The 21660-nt window shown below is 35.8% G+C and overlaps 2 protein-coding genes across 3 annotated transcripts in view; both read left to right on the top strand.

Moving 5' to 3' along the window:
• Nucleotides 1–6905, top strand: part of LOC100374998 (phytanoyl-CoA dioxygenase, peroxisomal-like) — a 78610-nt gene extending 71705 nt beyond the window's left edge. For both annotated transcript variants that reach the window (XM_085497183.1, XM_085497182.1), the window contains 2 exons: nucleotides 4314–4445; nucleotides 6435–6905. In XM_085497183.1, the coding sequence (XP_085353309.1) occupies nucleotides 4314–4445; nucleotides 6435–6491 (189 nt within the window). In that variant the 3' untranslated portion in view covers nucleotides 6492–6905. The remainder of the gene's footprint in view (nucleotides 1–4313; nucleotides 4446–6434) is intronic.
• An 8472-nt stretch (nucleotides 6906–15377) lies between these two features.
• LOC100367262 (phytanoyl-CoA dioxygenase, peroxisomal-like) lies at nucleotides 15378–18551 on the top strand. Its single transcript, XM_006816227.3, has 6 exons — nucleotides 15378–15491; nucleotides 15661–15742; nucleotides 16902–17083; nucleotides 17559–17708; nucleotides 18085–18231; nucleotides 18489–18551. Exons 1-6 carry the CDS (start codon nucleotides 15378–15380, stop codon nucleotides 18543–18545), a joined length of 732 nt encoding a protein of 243 aa, XP_006816290.1. The 3' UTR covers nucleotides 18546–18551.
• Nucleotides 18552–21660: the final 3109 nt, after the last annotated feature.

The raw sequence follows: 21660 nt of genomic DNA, 5'->3' as shown, positions 1-21660 counted from the left end.
TGTTAAAACAACCAATGGTTTCAGAGAGAATAGTTCTCTACATTGACTGTTAAAACAACCAATGGTTTCAGAGAGAATAGTTCTCTACATTGACTGGTAAAACAACCAATGGTTTCAGAGAGAATAGTTCTCTACATTGACTGTTAACACAACCAATGGTTTCAGAGAGAATAGTTCTCTACATTGACTGTTAAAACAACCAATGGTTTCAGAGAGAATAGTTCTCTACATTGACTGTTAAAACAACCAATGGTTTCAGAGAGAATGGATCTATACATTGACTGTTAAAACAACCAATGGTTTCAGAGAGAATAGTTCTATACATTGACTGGTAAAACAACCAATGGTTTCAGAGAGAATAGTTCTATACATTGACTGTTAAAACAACCAATGGTTTCAGAGAGAATAGTTCTATACATTGACTGTTGACACAACCAATGGTTTCAGAGAGAATAGTTCTATACATTGACTGTTAAAACAACCAATGGTTTCAGAGACAATAGTTCTCTACATTGACTGTTAAAACAACCAATGGTTTCAGAGAGAATGGATCTATACATTGACTGTTAAAACAACCAATGGTTTCAGAGAGAATAGTTCTATACATTGACTGTTAAAACAACCAATGGTTTCAGAGAGAATAGTTCTCTACATTGACTGTTGACACAACCAATGGTTTCAGAGAGAATAGTTCTATACATTGACTGTTGACACAACCAATGGTTTCAGAGAGAATAGTTCTATACATTGACTGTTGACACAACCAATGGTTTCAGAGAGAATAGTTCTATACATTGACTGTTAAAACAACCAATGGTTTCAGAGAGAATAGTTCTATACATTGACTGTTAAAACAACCAATGGTTTCAGAGAGAATAGTTCTCTACATTGACTGTTAAAACAACCAATGGTTTCAGAGACAATAGTTCTCTACATTGACTGTTAACACAACCAATGGTTTCAGAGAGAATAGTTCTCTACATTGACTGTTAAAACAACCAATGGTTTCAGAGAGAATAGTTCTCTACATTGACTGTTAAAACAACCAATGGTTTCAGAGAGAATAGTTCTCTACATTGACTGTTGACACAACCAATGGTTTCAGAGAGAATAGTTCTATACATTGACTGTTGACACAACCAATGGTTTCAGAGAGAATAGTTCTATACATTGACTGTTGACACAACCAATGGTTTCAGAGAGAATAGTTCTATACATTGACTGTTAAAACAACCAATGGTTTCAGAGAGAATAGTTCTATACATTGACTGTTGACACAACCAATGGTTTCAGAGGGAATAGTTCTCTACATTGACTGTTAAAACAACCAATGGTTTCAGGGGGAATAGTTCTATACGCTGAGTGTTAACATAACCAATGGTTTCAGAGAGGTTAAATCAATTGGTCTGCTGATATAATTGGATCTTGTCACACTGCGATTTCAATGGGTAATGTTAGTGGTGGTCATTATAGGGTTATATCTACATGCATTACCGTAAAAATCATATTTGAGGCCGCAGCTTTAATAGAAGCCGCACCCCTAACTTGAGACATTGTTTCATGTTGAAATTGACAAGTTTTGATCCCAGGAAAAAGTCTGCAATATAAGCCGCACCCCAAACTTTCACAAACCAAACAGCCACCACATATTTCAGAAAAAGATATACCATTTAATTTTAAATTAAGGCATAATTTTTCAAACATTTTAAAGTTTCCTGAAGCTCAGATTAGAGTCTAATTAAGGTTTTCCGTAGTCATTGACGCTTCTTCCAGAGTACAGGTTTATTGTGGGTAGCATGAATGGGTAAACTGCATTTCGACAATGAGCTGTTATTATCGTCAAAAGTGTTAAATTCTTCTTCAATGCTCACCTTTTTTTCGAAAACAACTAATTTCTTGATTTAAAAAAAAAAATCATGCCGTTTTTCCATCAAAATCAAAGCCAAACGATCGCACTACAACAACGGTAAATCGCTTCTGCGTTTCGTTTACCATGAGGTTGCTGACATATGTAAATGAGCTATGGTAATCACGTTGGCACCATCCAGCGTTTCGATTGGTTAATTAGCAACTTGACCTGTCAGGTCAACAAAACAGTTTCAAGTCACTAAAGAACCAGTTTGAACAAACATGGCGGATCTCGTATCGGATCGAGCGTTTATATGTGACCGAAACCATTCGCTTGCGGTGAAACTAAGTTGAATTTATTCAACGAATTTATTTTTTGTACGTTATTGTAATCACTACTGAGTAATAATTAGCAATTGTAACACTTCGAAAACAAGTAAGTTATTCACTTGTGTGAAACGCAGCATGACCGTTACCGTGATCATTTGCTACTAAGAATGCATTCATTTTTGTTTTGACTTCTTTTAGAATATACTTTTCGTAATCAAAAAAAATAAGAAAATAAATATATATTACATTAAATAATATACATATACTGAGTATTTTTTTGTTATCATGCGAACATGCGAAAACGGGGACTTATAATTCGGTCTCCGTCTGTGCATCTGTGCGTCCGTCCGGAGTCATATCTCAGAATCCCTTGGAGCGATTCCGTTCATTCTTTGCATGTGCCTAGTACTTTATCTGGGACATATGCACATGCAGTAGTTTAGCAATTCGATTCAAAATGGCCGACTGGCAGCCATCTTGTTTTTTGAAAATGTTGTATTTTGGACATGCTTTGTCAGTTTTCATTCAAATTTGGTACATAGATTATACATGTTAGGATACATGTCCATGATGATTTATTTCACAATTGGATCAAAGATGGCTGACTGGCAGCCATCTTGTTTTTTGAAAATGTCGTATTTTGGACATGCTTTGTCAGTTTTCATTCAAATTTAGTACATCGATCATACATGTTAGGATACATGTCCCGACCATCCGTGAGTTTCTGAGTCTGTCCGTCAGTCCGTTTGTGCATCAGTCTGTCAATAGTAATATTTCAGAATCCTGTGGACCGATTCTGTTCATTCTTTGCATGTGCCTAGTACCTTATGTGGGACATATGCACATGCAGTGGTTTAGCGATTCGATTCAAAATGGCCGACTGGCAGCCATCTTGTTTTTTAAAAATGTTGTATTTTGGACATGCTTTGTCAGTTGTCATTCAAACTTGGTACATAGATTATACATGTCCAGTACAATTTATTTCGCAATTGGATCAAAGATGGTCGACTGGCAGGCATCTTGTTTTGTTTTTTTATGCGGTATCTTGGAAGTGCTCTGTCAGTTTTCATTCAAATTTGGCACATACATGTACTTTATACATGATAGGATGCATGTCCATAACAATTTGTTTCAAAATCTGGTCAAGGACGGCCGATTGACAGCAATCTGACTTTTTGGCCTTACTACTATATTTCCACAATTTATGTACCATTTTCATTTGTATTTGGCACATACATCATACATATCAGTGTGTTTCATAATCAGATCAAAGATGGCCAAATAACGGCTGTTTTTTTTTGGCCATATTACTACTTCATGGAACACGTGTTTTGATGTAAATAAACAATCTGTTGTATACGCCACTTGTTTTTTGTAATTTGATTCAATATGACTGCCCAATGTCCAATTCTTGTGTAAAAGCACTAAATCATAATTTTTTACAAATCCATCTCCTATTAATGGTTTCAATCTAATCTCAATGACTTCATCAGCATCAAATTGATATGTCAGATCACAAAATTTGGGACGGGGACTGTGTCATTAACAATGACTTGTTTTGATTAACTTTTTTTATTTTAATTTCCTCGATGTCTGAATTAAACATGGAATGTACAGTCACTCTGCCGGAAGTCGAACATGCCGCAATCGACTGTGTCAGACGGCTGTCTCTCACTTGTGACCTATACTGGTGCTAACGAATTAGACTATTCAAAAGATTGTAGTATAGGGTACCGTAATCTGCAAACGCATACAAATCTATTTGTAGATATTATTTATTGTGCAGTATGTTATACAGTGTGAAATTTCGTTTGTGTACAAATTTGTCTGTGTGTAAAAATCCGAAAATGCCTTAGAATCGCAACAAAGTTGCAATCGAGTGTAGTGCATCTCATTAGCATATCATTATCCCTTCTGGCCTTTGTTTTTTGAAAAAATTTCCACTGTTACGGAAGTGAATGCTCTAATTAAAGCCGCACCAAGACTTCACGCATCTGAATTCGTCCATTGAAAAAATAAATTTTAATTAAAGCCGCAGCCTCAATTAGGAATTTTACGGTAGGAGTTTTTTACTTTCCCCTAAAAACAAGCCATGTACTGAATTGATACTAATGTTTGATTTTTCTTTGCTGTAGGCAATATCTTGTCATTATGCCAGCTCTGATTGTCACTATATTGATGTCAAAGGGACTACCCATGAGATACTTACCAATGAAATTGATGAGCTTGTCAAGAAACGATTTGGAAATATTGATTTGTCTTTCAAGGTTTGTTCATTATATATTATATTGTTTATCATTAATGCTTCTTTTATAACTGTAATGAACTTCCAACAGTTTATGGGGAGTTTATTATTAGTCCCCGTTCGGACATAGTCCGAAAACGGGGACTTATGTTTTGCCCTGTGTGCATCCGTGCGTCTGTGCGTCCGTGATCACCTGTATTTCGAACATACATAGACTTCACTCATACATCACACATTATATGGGACATATGCACATGCATTTTTTTCATGATCTGATTAACGATAGCCGAATAGCAACCATTGTAAGGCCGAAAATGCATCAAAATCGCACATTTTCACCATTTGGACCCGGATCTCAGTTATGCATGGACGGATTTTGTTCAAATTTGGTACATACATTAAACATAATAGGACCTTGATGCACGTCATTTTTTTTTGGATGGGGTTTGAAATGGCCGACTGGCGGCCATTTTGTTTTAAAGAATTCAGTTCTGAATCCGTATCTGAGACATGCCTGGATTGATCACGTTCAAACTTCACACACACAAGGTACATCATGTCACAAATATGTATGTGCATTTGTTTCATGATCTCATTAACGATAGCCAAATGGTGGCCGCTTTAAGGCCGAAAATGCATTGAAATCGCACATTTTTACCATTCCGAACCCGAATCTCAGTTATGCATGGACGGATTTTGTTCAAATTTGGTACATACATTAAACATAATAGGACCTTGATGCACGTCATTTTTTTTTCGGATCAAGTTCAAAATGGCCGACTGGCGGCCATTTTGTTTTAAAGAATTCAGTTCTGGATCTGGATCCGTATCTGAGACATGCCTGGATTGATCGAGTTCAAACTTCACACACGCAAGGTACATCATGTCACAAATATGTATGTGCATTTGTTTCATGATCTCATTAACGATAGCCAAATGGCGGCCGCTTTAAGGCCGAAAATGGTCGTCATGATCTGCTTTGAATGTATATGTCACTCAAATATGAACGGAACGGGGACGTGTCATTGACAATGACTTGTTTTTATTATCAAAAGATAACTGAGCATTGAAGAAGAACTTAACATCTTAACATTTTTTACGGTGATAATAGCTCATTGACAAAATGAAGTTTACCCATTCACGCTAGCCACAATAAGCATTGTACTCTTGAATAGGCGTCAATGACTATGAAAAACCTAAATTAGACTTTAATTTAGGCATCAGGAAAATGTTCAAAAATGATGACTAAAGGCCTAAAGTGATGATTCAAGAGTAGGTATTTGCTATGATGTAGCAGTGTTCTCATGTGACTTGTCTTCAGGGTTATAGCCAGAAAATTGACAGTGTCTGTCTAAAAACTTTATTGCTAGTCTGTAGTTGATTGTTTATTGTTATTTTGTAATTTACAAGAAATTTTCAATGAAATCGGACAAAAAAATGTGGAGTGCTATTCTAAAATGACAGGTACGCTGCCTGTCTATGTATTGTCCACAGTCAGCTGGTGCACAAGTGCGATATTTACTATACGAGGGCCGCCATCTTGAATACGGCATGAAACTAAAATAATTAGACGTTGTACGTGTTTTTCAGATTTCTAAAAATCAGAAAAAAATATCTTTCACAGCCAAAAGATTCATTGAGGTAATATTAAGTCAACGGCTAACAAAATTCGGCCGAAGTCCTCGTTTTTGTCTGGGAAAATCACTTGCATACGAATACCTAATTACACGAAGAACATAGAACACTTTCCCAGAAACCGTTGCTTATTGGCTGCCAATTGGAGTTGGAATGTCAATTTTTGGTTACAAGTAACCTGGCAAAGTGTTCTATGTTCTTCGTGTAATTAGGTGTTTGTATGTAATTAATGGGGGCGATATGTAAGCCTCTGTGACAGTGATGTGTTAAAGATCTTTATTATTACCTTGTCTGTATGGAAGGATATTTGATGTCTTGTCTTTATTTTGTATGATTACAATTACAACTCAAAAGACTCTGTCTTATTTATTTGCAGGATATTTGGAAGTTTCGTTCCCGTCTTGTTAAAGGTCATGAAGGAACCATGGCCTGATTTGAAAATGAAGATCTTATTTTTACATTTACATGAAATTAGCATTAACTTTGAATGCTTAGATTGTGGTTTAATACTGTATAAACTTAATTTGGATTCTGTTCATGATTTTGATTTATCTAATAATGTTTCAAGTTGATTATACGCATAGAAACATGAAAGTTTAATTATGTTCATTATTGCATGATATTATTAGCTATGATATGAGAGTAGCATTATTATTAAAGTATGAATATATTTTAAGTTTGTCAGTTTTTGAAGTTAAATATTTACATGAAGTTTTCTGATATTGGAATACCAATTGATTAATGGTTAATGGATGTACTACCAATGGGTACTTTATTATATATTTTCTATTGCATTAATATGTAATGCTGAAAATAAAATCTGATGGATCTTAACAAGCATATATAATTATTGTTTGCTTTCATAATTCTGGTGATGGACAGTTCTGTGCAAATTCATATAGTGAAGTCAATCAACTCCCCAAAATTGTTGTTGTTTTATAGAAATATAGTGGATGTTGTATTCTGTTCTAAAATCAGTTGTTTAAACAACAATAATGCCTGCATGTATACAGTTATCAAGTGTGATCTTATCAAATTTAATCATGATGTAAATCTGTTTTTGGCAACTATGTTTTTTCAAATTTTTTAAATGCATGGATACTGTTTCATACTGTTTCTGTACTGATGTATGATGTAGTATTTATATACTCAGTATAGTGTCATGACGCAATGGCGCCCTCTATAGTGCAGATGTACTAGCGTTAGAATCTCGTGTATCAGGGTTATAGATCAAAGAAAGTAGCTCTACACCGGTAATCAGTGGCATCGGATTGTGTATCATTCATCCTCAAATCCTACACTGGTAAAGAGAATACAAATAGAACTCAAGTGATCAAACGTGTTCCTAATCAAACACAGGACTAAATGCTGTGGTTTAGGCGAACCTTTCCGTGAAAAAAGTAGAAGAGGAGCCAGCAGGAGAAAATCTTAAAACTGATGACATTCCCGCCATAGAAGTATGCGCGGTTACAGTGAGTACTACCTTGTCAACAAATATTTCGACCCAGAATTTGCTATAATTTCTAAGTTGCTCTGTCTATCATGATACTGGATCAACTAGTCCAAGATGGAAAAAAGACTCAAAGTCATGTTTGATGCATTTATTGTCACTGAGGATAAACTAAAGCGAGGTCTACTACTGCACTACGCTGGGGAAGAAGTGATGGATGTTTTTGACACACTGTCTGACACTGTTAGTGAGTCAGCTACTGTATATGCAGTGAAATTTCGCAAACCACAATCTTATAAACGCCAACCCCAAGTGAGTAAACATGAATAGAAGTCTTGTTTCTGTTGTGGAGGAGAATATCCACATGAAAGTGTGTCCTGAAAATAGTATAACCTGCAGAAGAAAACACTTTGAAAAGTACTGTAATTTCAAAACGAGTAATGGGAATGCAAAGAAAGTCAAAGTTAAAGCTGAAGTAGATAGTTATGAGGAAGAATACATGTTCACTGTCAACTCACAACACAGTGGCAAAACACCTTTGATTACTGCATGTGTGAACAATATGTATCATTGATACTAGTGCTACATCCCACATGATGAGTTATTCAACTTACAGAAGTTTACCTGAGAAACCTAAACTCAACACTAAGCTGAAAATTTGTATTTACTCATACAGTAAAAAAGAACCACTACCAGTTGTTGGCACTATTTCAGCTGAGTTATCAAATGGAACTCAGTCATGTTCGTGGTTACCAAACCAGATGGTGACATGCTTATTAGCTAAAATTCTGAAGGTAAACTCAACATGGTCATGATATCTGACAAAGTAAATGCAGTCGGTCCTATTGATGCTGACTACTGGCATAGCAAATACAGTGATCAATTCCATACTATTGGTAAGCTGAAGGGTGAGCAATGTCGATTACATGAAGACGAGTAAATCGAACCCATCGTACAACCGCATAGGCGAATACCATTTCATGTACGCTAGTAAACCGGAAAAAGTTACAAAAACTACTTGATCTAGAAATCATAGAAAGAGTTGGAGATGAACTGACACAATGGATATCACCAATTCATGTAGTCCGAAAACTCAAGAAACCAGAATCTGTGTAGATGTGCAGCCAACAAAGCAATTCAGATAGAGACACATATAACCCAAACACTAGATGACATAATTACGGATCTGAATAGAGCAACAGTATTTTCCAAACTCGACTTGAATGCAGGTTACCATCAAATCGAACTTGGTCCAATGTCTCATGAAGGATTATTTCGCTACAAGCGTCTTAACTTTGGTGTGTGTTAAGCTTCTGCATTGTTACAAACTACATCCAGTCAGCACTAAAGGGACTAGGTGGCATATTAAATATTAGTGACGACACACTTATATTTGCCCATAGCATCATATCTGACTGGCAAGCTTTCTTTTGATTTTTTCACGTACGAGATACTCAGTAAAGTCCAAGCTTGATACCATTTGTTTTCTTTGACAATGTTCCCGGAGAAATTGTTAATTCTTGTGATTGTAATCAATAATTTGAAATAAATTGACTGTTTCTCTAAGATATCCAAGTTGCATGTGTTTTTCATTATTGCATTGAATCAACTAACAAATGTTCTATTTTAGATCCTGCAGCCATGTCCATTAAATATAGCTGTGTGCTATGCCGTCAACATCAGCATGCATGGGCATCTTCATAGAAATGTATACCATATGTATACCTTTCCTCAAAAGTACACTTTGAGTATACCTGTTGAGTTCTTTTTTTGTTTTTTGAGGTTTATCAAAGGTATACTCTTCGGAAATAAATGTACCTAGGATATACTTTCCAGAAATAAATACACCTGAGGTATACTTCTTCCAAAGAGGTATACCCAAAGTATACCCATCAATGTGCCCAATTCTGGACTACTCAAGGTATACCAGTTGTTTCATTTGTGGTACACATTAGGTATATCTAACTTATGCATGCAGAGCGTACCTTGGGTATACTTTCAGTATACTTGATTTTGGTAAGGGTGAACACACTTATAATGAACGACTGCATGCCATTCAACAAGAACAAATGCAAATTCAAAAAGATCGAGTCAAGTAGAATTCTTTGACTATGTATTCAGTCACAATAATGTCTCTCCTGGTCCTGCAGAGGTAAAGTCATTCCTCGGTTTGGTTAATTACTGTGGACGTTTCATTTCAATGTCTGAACCACTGCGAGAGCTAACCAAAGAATCATCAAAGTGGAAATGGGGTGAAAAATATACAGAATAAAAGAGAAACTAGTGGCCAATAGAAGTCTTTTTCGATGCAAATCCAGTTGGACTAGAAGACATATTGACACAGTCGCTAGTAGAGCAGAGAAATTCTCAGACTGAATGAGAGGCACTAGCCATCACATGGGATATATAACACTTGTATACGTATCTATACAGAAATCAGTTTCAAGTAATGACTTACCACAAACTACTTATACCGCTATTCAACACCCCAACGCCAAAAGCACCAACACGAATGGATGTAATATCACGGGGAATTCTTCTCCTCTGAGGTTCTCCACACGTGTCAGGGGAAAATCTCGTCTCGTCTATCTATCGCGTCCCCTTGAGGTACGGGATCGGGAAAGTCACTTAAGCTTTACAGTCAAATAAGACACACACAACGAAATACGTTTCAACTTTCGTCTTAGTCGATCAGTCGAGCACTCTATAAGACACAGCGCCCTGGGGAAAAATCCCCAAGACTATCGCAAGGCTGACCCAAGACTAGCCCAAGACTGGACTGCCTCAAGGCTCGCCCCAAGACTCTCTAGGACTGGACTGCCTCAAGGCTTGCCCCAAGACTCTCTAGGACTGGACTGCGTCTATCGTGTTGTACTCGCCAAGACCAACTAAAACAACTTTATTCATTTCAAAACCTTGACCAATTACAAAGCAGTATTAGGACTCTAGGGCGTAACCTTCAATCATAAAGCCAATCACACTAATACCAACTGTCAGAAATAGTAGTCCGAATAGCGACAGTTATCTCGTAATTAGTTCCAAATCACTGAGTCGAGTTCCGTCCAGGACCTCGCCTGCCTAAACGATGACAGACATAACACAGCCATTCGCTAATAATCAGCTAATTAAGTCGATTAACAGATACGCAAAAACAAATTCATCATAGTAAGATGGATAGTTTACCAGCCTAGAAAGCTGTATCCCGCTGTATGTCACTTCATCCATTACCTTCAACAAGACCATCATGTCCTGAAGAAAAACATCGCAGAAGAGCACATCAACTTCATAACTTCATGATGCCCTGCAACTCTGCATAAACGCAATACATGATGGGAAATGGTACAAAAAGCCGAAACATGGAAAATTAGAGGCAACCCTTCGAAGTCTACATGCAACACGTGATAAACTCACCATCACTTTCTCCAAAGATCTTGTTCTTCATGGTAATCGGATTATCATTCCACAAATACTACGACAAAAAATAATCGATATAGCCCATGAAGCTCATCAAGGGATCGTAAAGACCAAACAACTCATACGAGAAAAATGACTGGTTTCCACGAATTGATGCAATGATTGAACAAACAGTCAACAAGCGAATACCTACTCGTTGTTACTGATGACTACAGTCGCTTCCCTGAAGTTGAACCTATCTGTTCTACCGAATGGTGATCCTGTGATTAGATCGCATATTCTAATTACTGGGTACACTGCTAATTGTACGCACAGATAATGGACCACCTTTCAATAGAGCAGAATTTGAATCCTTTACTAATTATTTGGGATTCAAACATTGCAAATTTACTCCAAGAGCAAATGGTGAAGTTAAATGATTCTTGAAGACTATAAAAAAAAAACAGCACACACTGACGACATACCATTTTAACAAGAACTCTACCAATTCCTAAGAAATTTCCGTGCTCCATCGCACTCATCATCTAATGAACCATCCGGGAAAACTCATGCTTAATCGATCATTTAGAACACGTCTACCACAAGTTCCAATGACTCGACTCTACGTCAACACGACGACAAGCGAACATTGCAAATAAAATCCTATGCTGATGCTCGCATAAATGTTAACAAACATCCTATTGCAATTGGCGATACTGTACTACCATACGTGAAGGGTACATTGCAAAACCAGTTTTGCCATATGACACAAAACCATATAAAGTCTCCGCTTCTAATGACAGCATGGTTACTTCAACAAGACGTGACCATAAGATAATACTAAACTAATCATTCTTCAAGAACCTCAAATGCCAACATCCAACACAAATCGACGAGGAAGAAAATGATATTCCAGCCGATGACAGGGACACTACTAATGATGCCGAGACCACACCTAGCCCTCACGTTATCCGACTAGTGAACGCGAGCCGCCATCCTACCCGCAAGAGTACATCACTTAGCATAGGGAACTGGATGCGGAATATCGATTCAAAGGGTGAATATACTAGAAGCCTCTCCCCACAAGTTAGGTTTAAACTTTTAATAGTTTTATGTGTTTTGTACATATTTGTGTACTCACATTTCATTGTATATTACTCATATTTTACTCGAAATTACAAATTCAAGATTTTGAACAATTGTTGTCCAGCAAACACTTTTCCGATATAAGATATTCCAGTGAACATGCCATTTCCCTCATACTCTATTGAGACTTGACACAGCACAGTGAAAACAAGATCACACGTAATGCTCGAAAACTTTTCAGCGAAAATAAATTAAGTGAAATTCTATGTGACTTCACAAGAATTGGAAATGAACAAATTATATGACATCCACCCCTACCCCTCCATATTCACTACACCCAAAACATCCTTTCACCAGTGGATTCTATTTGACTTCAGGAGAAATTGAAATAAACAAATTATATAACAACGAACGTCAGGGTAATTATAATTTCAGTCTCTAGTTCAGCACTGGAAGTGCCAGTCATTCATTTACTATTGTAATGTCAATTTCATGTGATTACTGGAACATGAAGCTGTAACCACAGACCGTCTTGGTGCTGAAACTAAATCATGGTGTAAGCACTAATTAGCTGGTTCCACATGCATAGTTCACGCCTGCCTAAGAAGTATATCAAATCCTATAGATTTCTCATTGTTTGATAACTATCTGCTGCAAGTGCAAGTAAATCATTATAAAAATATTACCCACACAGCATTCTACAGGTTACTTGTCTTGTGCTGTGTTTGTTCTCACATCGAATGGTGATCACGACAGAGATAGTTGTTGATGAATTAAGACAATCCGCCTCAAGTCTGTTAGGATTCATTATTAAATTCGTTGACATTTTACGATAACCCAGTCAGTTAGAAAATCTAAAATTAAGACGTGCGCAAGATTAGATGTCATTGACAAATCAATTCAAAATCAATTTGGAAGATGTTGGAGTCACGACAAGATAACAAATACCTTATGTTAGATTTTGGTCAGGTTGACGTGTTAAAGTTACGTTGTCCCTTTTCACAATGTAAATAAAACTCTGTGATATCAATATGTGCTACTTGTATTGTACTTACGAAATAATGCAGTTTGAAACAATGAAATTAAAAATACCTTCTAGATTACTAAATAATTAAAAATGTATTTTCAGATTGATTAAAACAAATGCAGTAACAGACTTCACTGTCCATATCGTATGCTCTTTCTAACTTGTATCCTATGACAGAAAGATTTACCCGTCTAGAAATGGTTCAACCCACTTTAAATAGAATGACCCTTTTAGGCGATTGTCTCATTGCGTCGCAGGGAATAACGTCACTCAGAGTGGTCAATATGTCAGCAGAGGAAAGACTGCATATATTGTCACGGCATTTGCGCCAACCTGAAGGCTATCATGCCAACATTGTATCCTTTTATGCTTTGGTTAGTGCTTTGTGTTTTTTCTGTGGTTGGAATTCAGTTGACAGTACTATATATGACAATGATGTTTTGATATTGATATTGATATTGTTTTTGTTTTGGGTTCCAGAACTGTACTGTGCTTCTTTTCCCAGCAGGCACTGATATTTGTATTCGCATGTTCTCTGTAATTTACGCTGATTATCATTGCACTTGGACCTGACAATATTAATAATGCCTCAATGTATCATTATTGTTGGTGGTATGAGTACATACATTCGGACTTTAATCTGTGAGTTTAATGTATTTTGAACTTTTGAGTGAACTTTAACAAGCAATACCTTAGATCAAGTTAATATGTATCTAACAAATCACTACTATGTCGACATTCTCACGTACCATTGTGCTAAATTGTCTCTCAAATCTCGAACGTTCTAATTTACATTACGTGATTTTCCACATTTACATATACGTCTTTAACAATAGTATCTGCAGACACCAAATAAAACATTGGCTACGTCTGGGCGAAACCAGCCCACTGAATACGTATTGAGCAACAAAACACTGACAAAGGAACAAGTAGACTATTATAATAAGAATGGATTTTTGGTAATTCCAAAACTTGTGTCTGAAGAGAAATTGGATAAATATAGGTATGTGCAATACTCAGTACCCACAGACTGCATGTTTTTTTCTGCATATATGCAAAATAAAAGTTATTGAAAGAAGATAATAAATAAATGAATATTTTTGTTATATTCTTATAGCTACAAGACATTTGATGTGGAAACAAAATATTCCGCAAATTATATTCAATCTAAAAGTCGTACATTTGAAAGTTAATTAACATAAATACGTAATAATGTGCTTCTATCATATCTTGCAGCAGACATTTTGCAGCAAGCAGTAATATTCGTTTGACATAATGAACATATATGTGTGTGCTTCGAATTAGCCACGTTATTTTCATTTTTACTGTAACTGTAACAATATATGCTGCTCAAACAACGATATTATTTGTTTTTACCACAATAAGTAAATTGGAATATCAAGTTATTCGTTATTGTTGCTTCTTTGTGATTACCAACGATCATGTGATATGCGCATAGGTCATTTAAAACTTAACTTTCTTGGACAATGTTTCCGCAATGCATTGCGTTACATTTTTATTCTTACTTTGTGTGATCTGCAGGAAACCTCTCGCTCCCTCCTGTAAGCATCACAGCAAATGTTGCACGTTATGCAAACACCAAAATGTTCACTAGAAAATGGCTTACATGATTGCAACAATGACAGTTATGTTTGTTTTTGTGATTAGACAGCACAACACTGTTTCTGCGAAATGCAGGCAAGCTTCAATATTTCAGGAATAAAAAATAAATAAATTATAAGTGGTTGGTGTTCCGCATATAATATGTGCGTAAAAGCTGCATTTTATTGTTGATTTGTTCCCAGTTTTCCAGTACATTTCGCAATACCAGAATCATAGAAATAGTAGATATGTGTATATTATCTATCTTGGACAAACTAGTTAATGTAGACATATATGTTCAAGGAAAACATATTTTCCGTTTCAAATATATCGTTGACGCTAGTGTTCGTAATTTGTTGTGTATTACACGTTCCGTATTCACGTAGCTCGAGATGATTTTGTATGGTATTTCAACCACAATACACAAATCTTTTTTCGCATTTCAAAATCCATAATTAAATATTCACTGGTCTTAGTACGTCGAAAAGAGCTAAGAAAAGAGGTGAAATATATTTCATATTACATAATACAGAGAATTAATTATTTGTTGTCCAAACAAAATGACGCTAATAGTCATTGATATCAAAGTGGAAACGACGAAGAAAACGACGACACACGACGAAAATATTGCAATCATTCAAAATCCTTGTTTTACTGTAATGTGAGCAGACATAATGTACTACGTTGCTATTGTTGTTGATAGGAAGTGTTTTGAAGGGATCTGCAAAGGAGATATTGAAAGACCATTTGGTTTGACTGTTATGCGGGATGTGGCAATAGCTAAATCAGAATTCATGCCAGGCCAGCAAGCTATCACAAAGCTGCAGCATTTTCAGGATGTGCCAGATTTGATGGATTATTGTAGTCTGCCAGAGGTACGAAATTAAATAACAACAACATCGACATTATTAATGTGGCTCTGTAATAATAATAACTAAAAGTATATTTCAACATTTTTAGTTAATGAAATATTATTATTGTTATCACTGCACGTAATCCTTTATATCGAAGTATAATGTCGATTTATTTGTTTTTCAAATAAAGGTACTCCAGTACGTTGAAGCATTTACAGGTCCTAATATTATGGCTATGCATACAATGTTAATCAACAAGCCACCAGATCCAGGTACGGTTTTCATGACCTATAGCGTTACAAATGATAGTATTTAGAAATAACGATGGACATATTAACCTAGATGGTATTGTCAGGGAAGGTTGTAGACTGTGACATAGTGGAGTAGTGGTATGAACTGGTGATATCGGGGGAGATGAAGCATAGAGTGCATAGAGTAAAATGGTTGTCTCTGGGCGTTGGCCAAACGGCCAAGCCGCAGAGCAAACAAGTGGACTCAGGTCCTGTGCGCATACGTCTGACTCCATCTGAGTCTAAGCCTCTCTAAGTCTGAGTCTGTTTTGAGTCTGTATCTGAGTCTCTCTAAAGTAACATGTCTTTTTATAAGGTAAATCACGTGATCTAATTGATACATCACATTACTCAAAACACCATTTATGATAGGACAGTTATTTTATTAAATTGATACACCCGCATAAGCTACCCGAAATACATTGAATAAAACACAGTCCCTCTATCTATGATAGAGGGACTGTGAATAAAAATACAAAAGTGATTTTAGCACCTCCACGTGGTTAAATGCTTTACCAGCTGATTTGTCACAGGTGATAATGTTTTACGAATTATTTTAATACACGTGGTGCCATACACTGTCAGCTGCCCATATACCACATAATTGCTAAAAGTGACACGGATATTGTTTTAGAAACGACGCTTGTTGATAGCAATGTGAAGATACGCTTGATATTATTTCACTACAAGCGTTACCCGTGGGAATTCTGACAACGCCCATGATGGGTGTCCGTATGAGCGATATGACGGTATGCAATCCTTTAGTGTAGATAATATATTTGCTGATTTAAATAAATATCATCTATATTTAGCTAATGACATTAGTGAATTAAATAAATTGAGATTTTGCATCGTAAACTTGTTGATTTTATACTAACTGTATGTCGAATGTTACCCCTGCACACTTGCATCTTGTTTACCTGAAATTAATAAACAATAAACGTTCAAAAATTAGATTCAAAATTTCAGCTGTTTTTTTTCTTGGATTTTGTCTAAAGATCTGCGGTGGGTATATTTCTTCAACTAACAATTTAAATTCCTAGTCAGAATATATTTTGTAATTGGTCTAGTAAAAGAAAACGAAATATGATTTGAACATCTGATCTAGGATACATTCTGCATTGAATATACTTTATTATAGGCACTAAAAGTTCCCGTCATCCAATGCATCAGGATCTTTACTATTTCCCATTCCGTCCAGCTGACAGAATTGTGGCTTCATGGACAGCAATGGAAAAAGTTCATCGTCAAAACGGTTGTCTTGTTGTACTGCCCGGAACACATACAGGAGAATTGCTGGAACATGACTACCCCAAATGGGAGGTATATAAAGGCTAGTTTAAACCGACAGTAGTGCATATGCCATATCAATGTTTGACTAGGGGATTGTCTGACGGTGAATGCAATGTGCATGTCTGTAGTTATTCTTTCGTAGCAGGAAAATAAAAGCAAATTAACAAAAAACTAAACGCGTTCGTCTAGCCTATAGCGTTACTGACATGTGAAAAAAAAACATAATAGCAAAATTAATCGTCTGTTAATCCTTTAATTTCTTTCAGACATATAGGTTGTTGTAATAGTATGCTCAATAACGATTAGAGGATGTCTTAATCACAGTTTAATTTTTAATATGTTTTATTCTTTATCCATAACGAATGACTAACAATTGTGCAGCTCAAATGTATTGCAGATAAGTAATTAGATTCATGGAATCATTAATCAAATTCCTACTAGAAATCTGTTCCCGAAACACTGTGTTGAATATAGCTCGCTATAACTGCATATATTCAATTGTTAGGGTGGTGTAAATAAAATGTACCATGGCATATTAGACTACTCGCCTGACCAACCACGTGTTCATCTGGAAATGGAAGCAGGAGACACTGTGTTCTTTCACCCTTTGCTCATTCACGGATCTGGAGTCAACCGCACAAATGGATTCAGAAAGGTACGGTGGAAAGTTTAGTAAGATATTCATTGATAATTGAAAATAAAAGGTGAAACTGAAAATGGGGATAACATTCTGATTCAAGTTACGTTTGATAAGCTAATTTACGCTAACATTGCTTAAAAGTGAAAAATCATTAAATGTTGATCATTTTCATTGAACAAAAAAAGCCTGACAGATACAAATACTGGAATATCTAGTGCTTGAAGATCATTGCAACAACCATTCAAAAGTGTCGAATGTAAATAATTTGTGAATATGCAAATGAAAACAACAGCTATTATATGTGGTCTTGTGATAGTATTTAGACTCGTTTCTATACATAAACTGCTTGAATGTAACACTAATTTCACAATACAATATCTGCTCATTACAGTCTATATCGTGCCACTACGCTAGCGCTGATTGTATATACACTGATGTCAGTGGCACTGTACAGGACAGAGTTGCTAAGGAAATCTTGTCAGTGGCTGAGGATAAAGCTAAGAAGATGGGTATAGATTCCCCTAAATTTGAGTATGAAGTAAGTTCATTTATTATGTGCAGATTTTATTTTATTTTGGGCGTTTAGGGGTTATTTATCATCTGATAAATAGATAAATTGTTTTATTGATTGGTTGATTGATTTTTACATGAAAGATTAGGTAATCTTTCCAATAATTATTTTAAATTCATTAAGCATTTAAATATATTGTATTTCAATTTAATTTGTTTTCATTTTCTAATCTTGATTTGTTCACTATTAGTTTTGGAAAGTAACACAAATATCATTTGTTGCAGGATGTATGGAAAATGAAATCCCGTCTTGTGCAGGGAATTGCCGGCAATCTACAATGATTTATATTTGCTCATACCATTGATCCGACAACCTTCGACAATGAGGATTCATAAAGTGTCATGATAACAAATATAATATACATACATACCTACATAGTGCCACAAATATATCTATAATGTCACATGCAAATATTAGCCACCTTGAATAGAACGATTGATAGTTGTGTATTGTTTCTTGATACATCCATGATGACACGTTTATTAAAGGGCGGCAGTCGTCGCGCTGCGCCCTGTTCGATATGGGACTCATAGCGACGTATACAACGCGTGTAAAATACATGGTTTATTTACATGGAATTCGAACACGCGCTGCGCGACGACCACCGCCATTTAAGCTCAGACATCTAATATACGAGTACTGGATAAGAAATACGAATGTGAAATCATATTTTAATCAATAAATTATCAGTTACATATGTGACTTTTGTAATCTGGTTACAAATCGATTTGGAAATTGTTGTGTGATATTAAAATACCTATTATACATCACATTTCTTTCTTTTTTCATGTTTTTAATTCCACACTAGTGTTTATATCCATTTTTATCGGTTCTAGCAGCGTTCTGCAAATTTCAATTTCCTTACATAATTTGTCTTCGCAAACGTCACAAGATGCACGAAGTTTGAAAGTAACATACTACGTGATTTTATAAGTTCGAGGAGTAGAGGCCTTGATTCGTGACCCATTTCGGGCAATTAATTTCTTGAGAGGGTATCTGAAATATGCTAAGCTGAAAATATAAATGCGGAATCGATTCTAAAAGTAATGGACAGTAAAATGATAACCTGGTCCCCATGAATCATTTAGTTCTCCGATGATGACTTCGGCTGAATTATGCATTTGCGTATTGGTGACTTGTTGCTGTTGTATGTCACATTGCCAATATTTACAGTACAAATCTAGGGCACCAGGTTCTATACTACATAATTATGTTAATATCAAATATTGAAAGGAAATTTACAGATTATATTTACAATTTACTAATATGACATTTTGTATAGATTTGAGCAGAATATATAAAGTATCTATTTGACACTTATAAATTCACTGTTTTGTTGCGATATTCTATTGTTTCCACCTATTGTGTGAGTTGGAGTTGGGCAACGTGCGAGATTTTCCTGATAACCCCGACGTTCGGATTACGGCGCCGGACCAACGTAGCCGAAGAACTGCAACGAACTACAATTAAAACCGTCCAAGTTGAGGTAACTGGCTATGTTGTGAACCAGATACACCATTGCACCACTTTCCTTGTGTGCGAAGTTGTCGCACGCGTTAGATAAACATGATTATGTCAAGACACACATGGGCCTACTCTGTGAATCAAAGTTTTTTTTATAAATTATAATTATTTTTGTCCCTCTCTGAATGATTTATAACAAAACAGTGCTTTCTTAAAATCATGAACACCGTTTTAAAATAAAAGATTTTTACTATTTTGGGCAATACATTTAAAGTGTTCATAAGCTTTCTTTAATTAAAAGCGACAATAGCTGTTATTATAATTTTTTGTTTACACTATTTTATTTTTAATAAACATTTCCTGTGTCATTAGTATCAATTCGTAACAACCTTCGCTAAAATGTGGACACTGAAAGCATAGCATATACTCTATATACCGACGTTGTACATTAAAGCGCGGTAGTCGTCGCGCTGCGCATGTGCGAGATATATGGGTCTCATATAAACAAAGATGGCGACTTTGACTGTTGCGCAGATCAACGAGTAGGAACTGACACGTTTCCAAGCTTTAATTAGGTAATTTTCATGTGATTGGAAGGTATCGAAGGAGTCACCGGCGGTAATCAGTGCAAGTCGCGCCCAGGTCAAACCTCATACTTGTGATTTCCATTTGAAGAGCGCATTGAATTGTGGGAAAATCAATGTTTATCAACACAAATGTCGAACATGCGCAGCGCGACGACTACCGCGCTTTAAATCACTTACATGTGAAAAGGATGGTCGCGCGGTTACGTCCAGGTCTCTAGAGGGCGCCTTCTAATAACAATCCAGGTTCGTCAAGCTAACTTACGCTACACAATGACAACATACCGACGAAATGCCAAATACGTAGCCATCTTGAGAGGATAAGTCTCTCTCTGACGGTCTCTCGCTGATGATGTTATGTAACATTTTCCATAAATGAGGGGGGGGGGGCAAGGGTTATTTTCGTTCAATGTAATTGCAATATTTGTTTGTTCGTACAACGTAAATAGAAAAAATAACTTCCGTAATTCTGTAATCACAGGCTAGACGTACAACGTAATCAATCAAATATTTTTTTCGTACACTGTAAAAATGTTTCATTTTTCTCGTACGTACAAAAATTCACATCCAAATAAAAAAATCGTAAAGAATAATCCAGGGAAATTACATTTTAGAAACTGTAAAACGACTAGATGACACAATTCACTACAAAATTGAATGACGTAAAAGGCCCTCTAACCGAATGAAGAGCATTACGAGGGTAATAGAATAGAATAGAATAGAATAGAATAATGCTTTATTAATACCGTAAAGAAAGAGTTAACATTTCCTTTTAGGTTTTCAGATTAATAAAGTAAATAATAAAAGTACATGAAATATAAAAATTGATTTAAAAAGAATTCAACATTAGTGAACAATTCAACATTAGTGAACGACAAGAATACTACAGACAAATATTAATAATATAAGAAATATTAAAATACTGTGATATGTAAGTATCACTGTGTGTAGCATAGAATATGTAAAAAATATAGAAGAACATGACAAAATAAAAGAATTAGTCTTGTTTAGATTTAACTAAATATTTGCAGAGAGTGATAAGATGGTTTGTATTTGGTGACTGTAGTACAAGTTTAAATTGTTCTTTTTTGTTTAAGTTTTGGTATATGCGCATGCGTCTCTTCACACAGCCAGCAATGGTGGAGAATTTGAGTCGGAGAGCTCTTCGGACCATTCAATGTTCCATTTGTTAACACTGTAAACTGTAAAAACGTCTTTTTTTCTTCGTATATTGTGAAAAGCCCTTTTTATTTCCCGTAAAACCGTACCAGCTACCCCCCTTGCCTCCCCTCATAAATCGTCCGGCGTCATAACCGGTTCAACGAAATGGCGACTACTCAACTCTTAG

The sequence above is a fragment of the Saccoglossus kowalevskii genome, chromosome 3 (genome assembly GCF_978046115.1).
Source record: "Saccoglossus kowalevskii chromosome 3, keSacKowa6.1, whole genome shotgun sequence".
In the NCBI taxonomy this organism is placed as follows: Eukaryota; Metazoa; Hemichordata; class Enteropneusta; family Harrimaniidae; genus Saccoglossus; species Saccoglossus kowalevskii.
The sequence above is the reverse complement of the archived record's forward strand: the minus strand, read 5'-3'. Positions and strand labels throughout refer to the sequence as shown.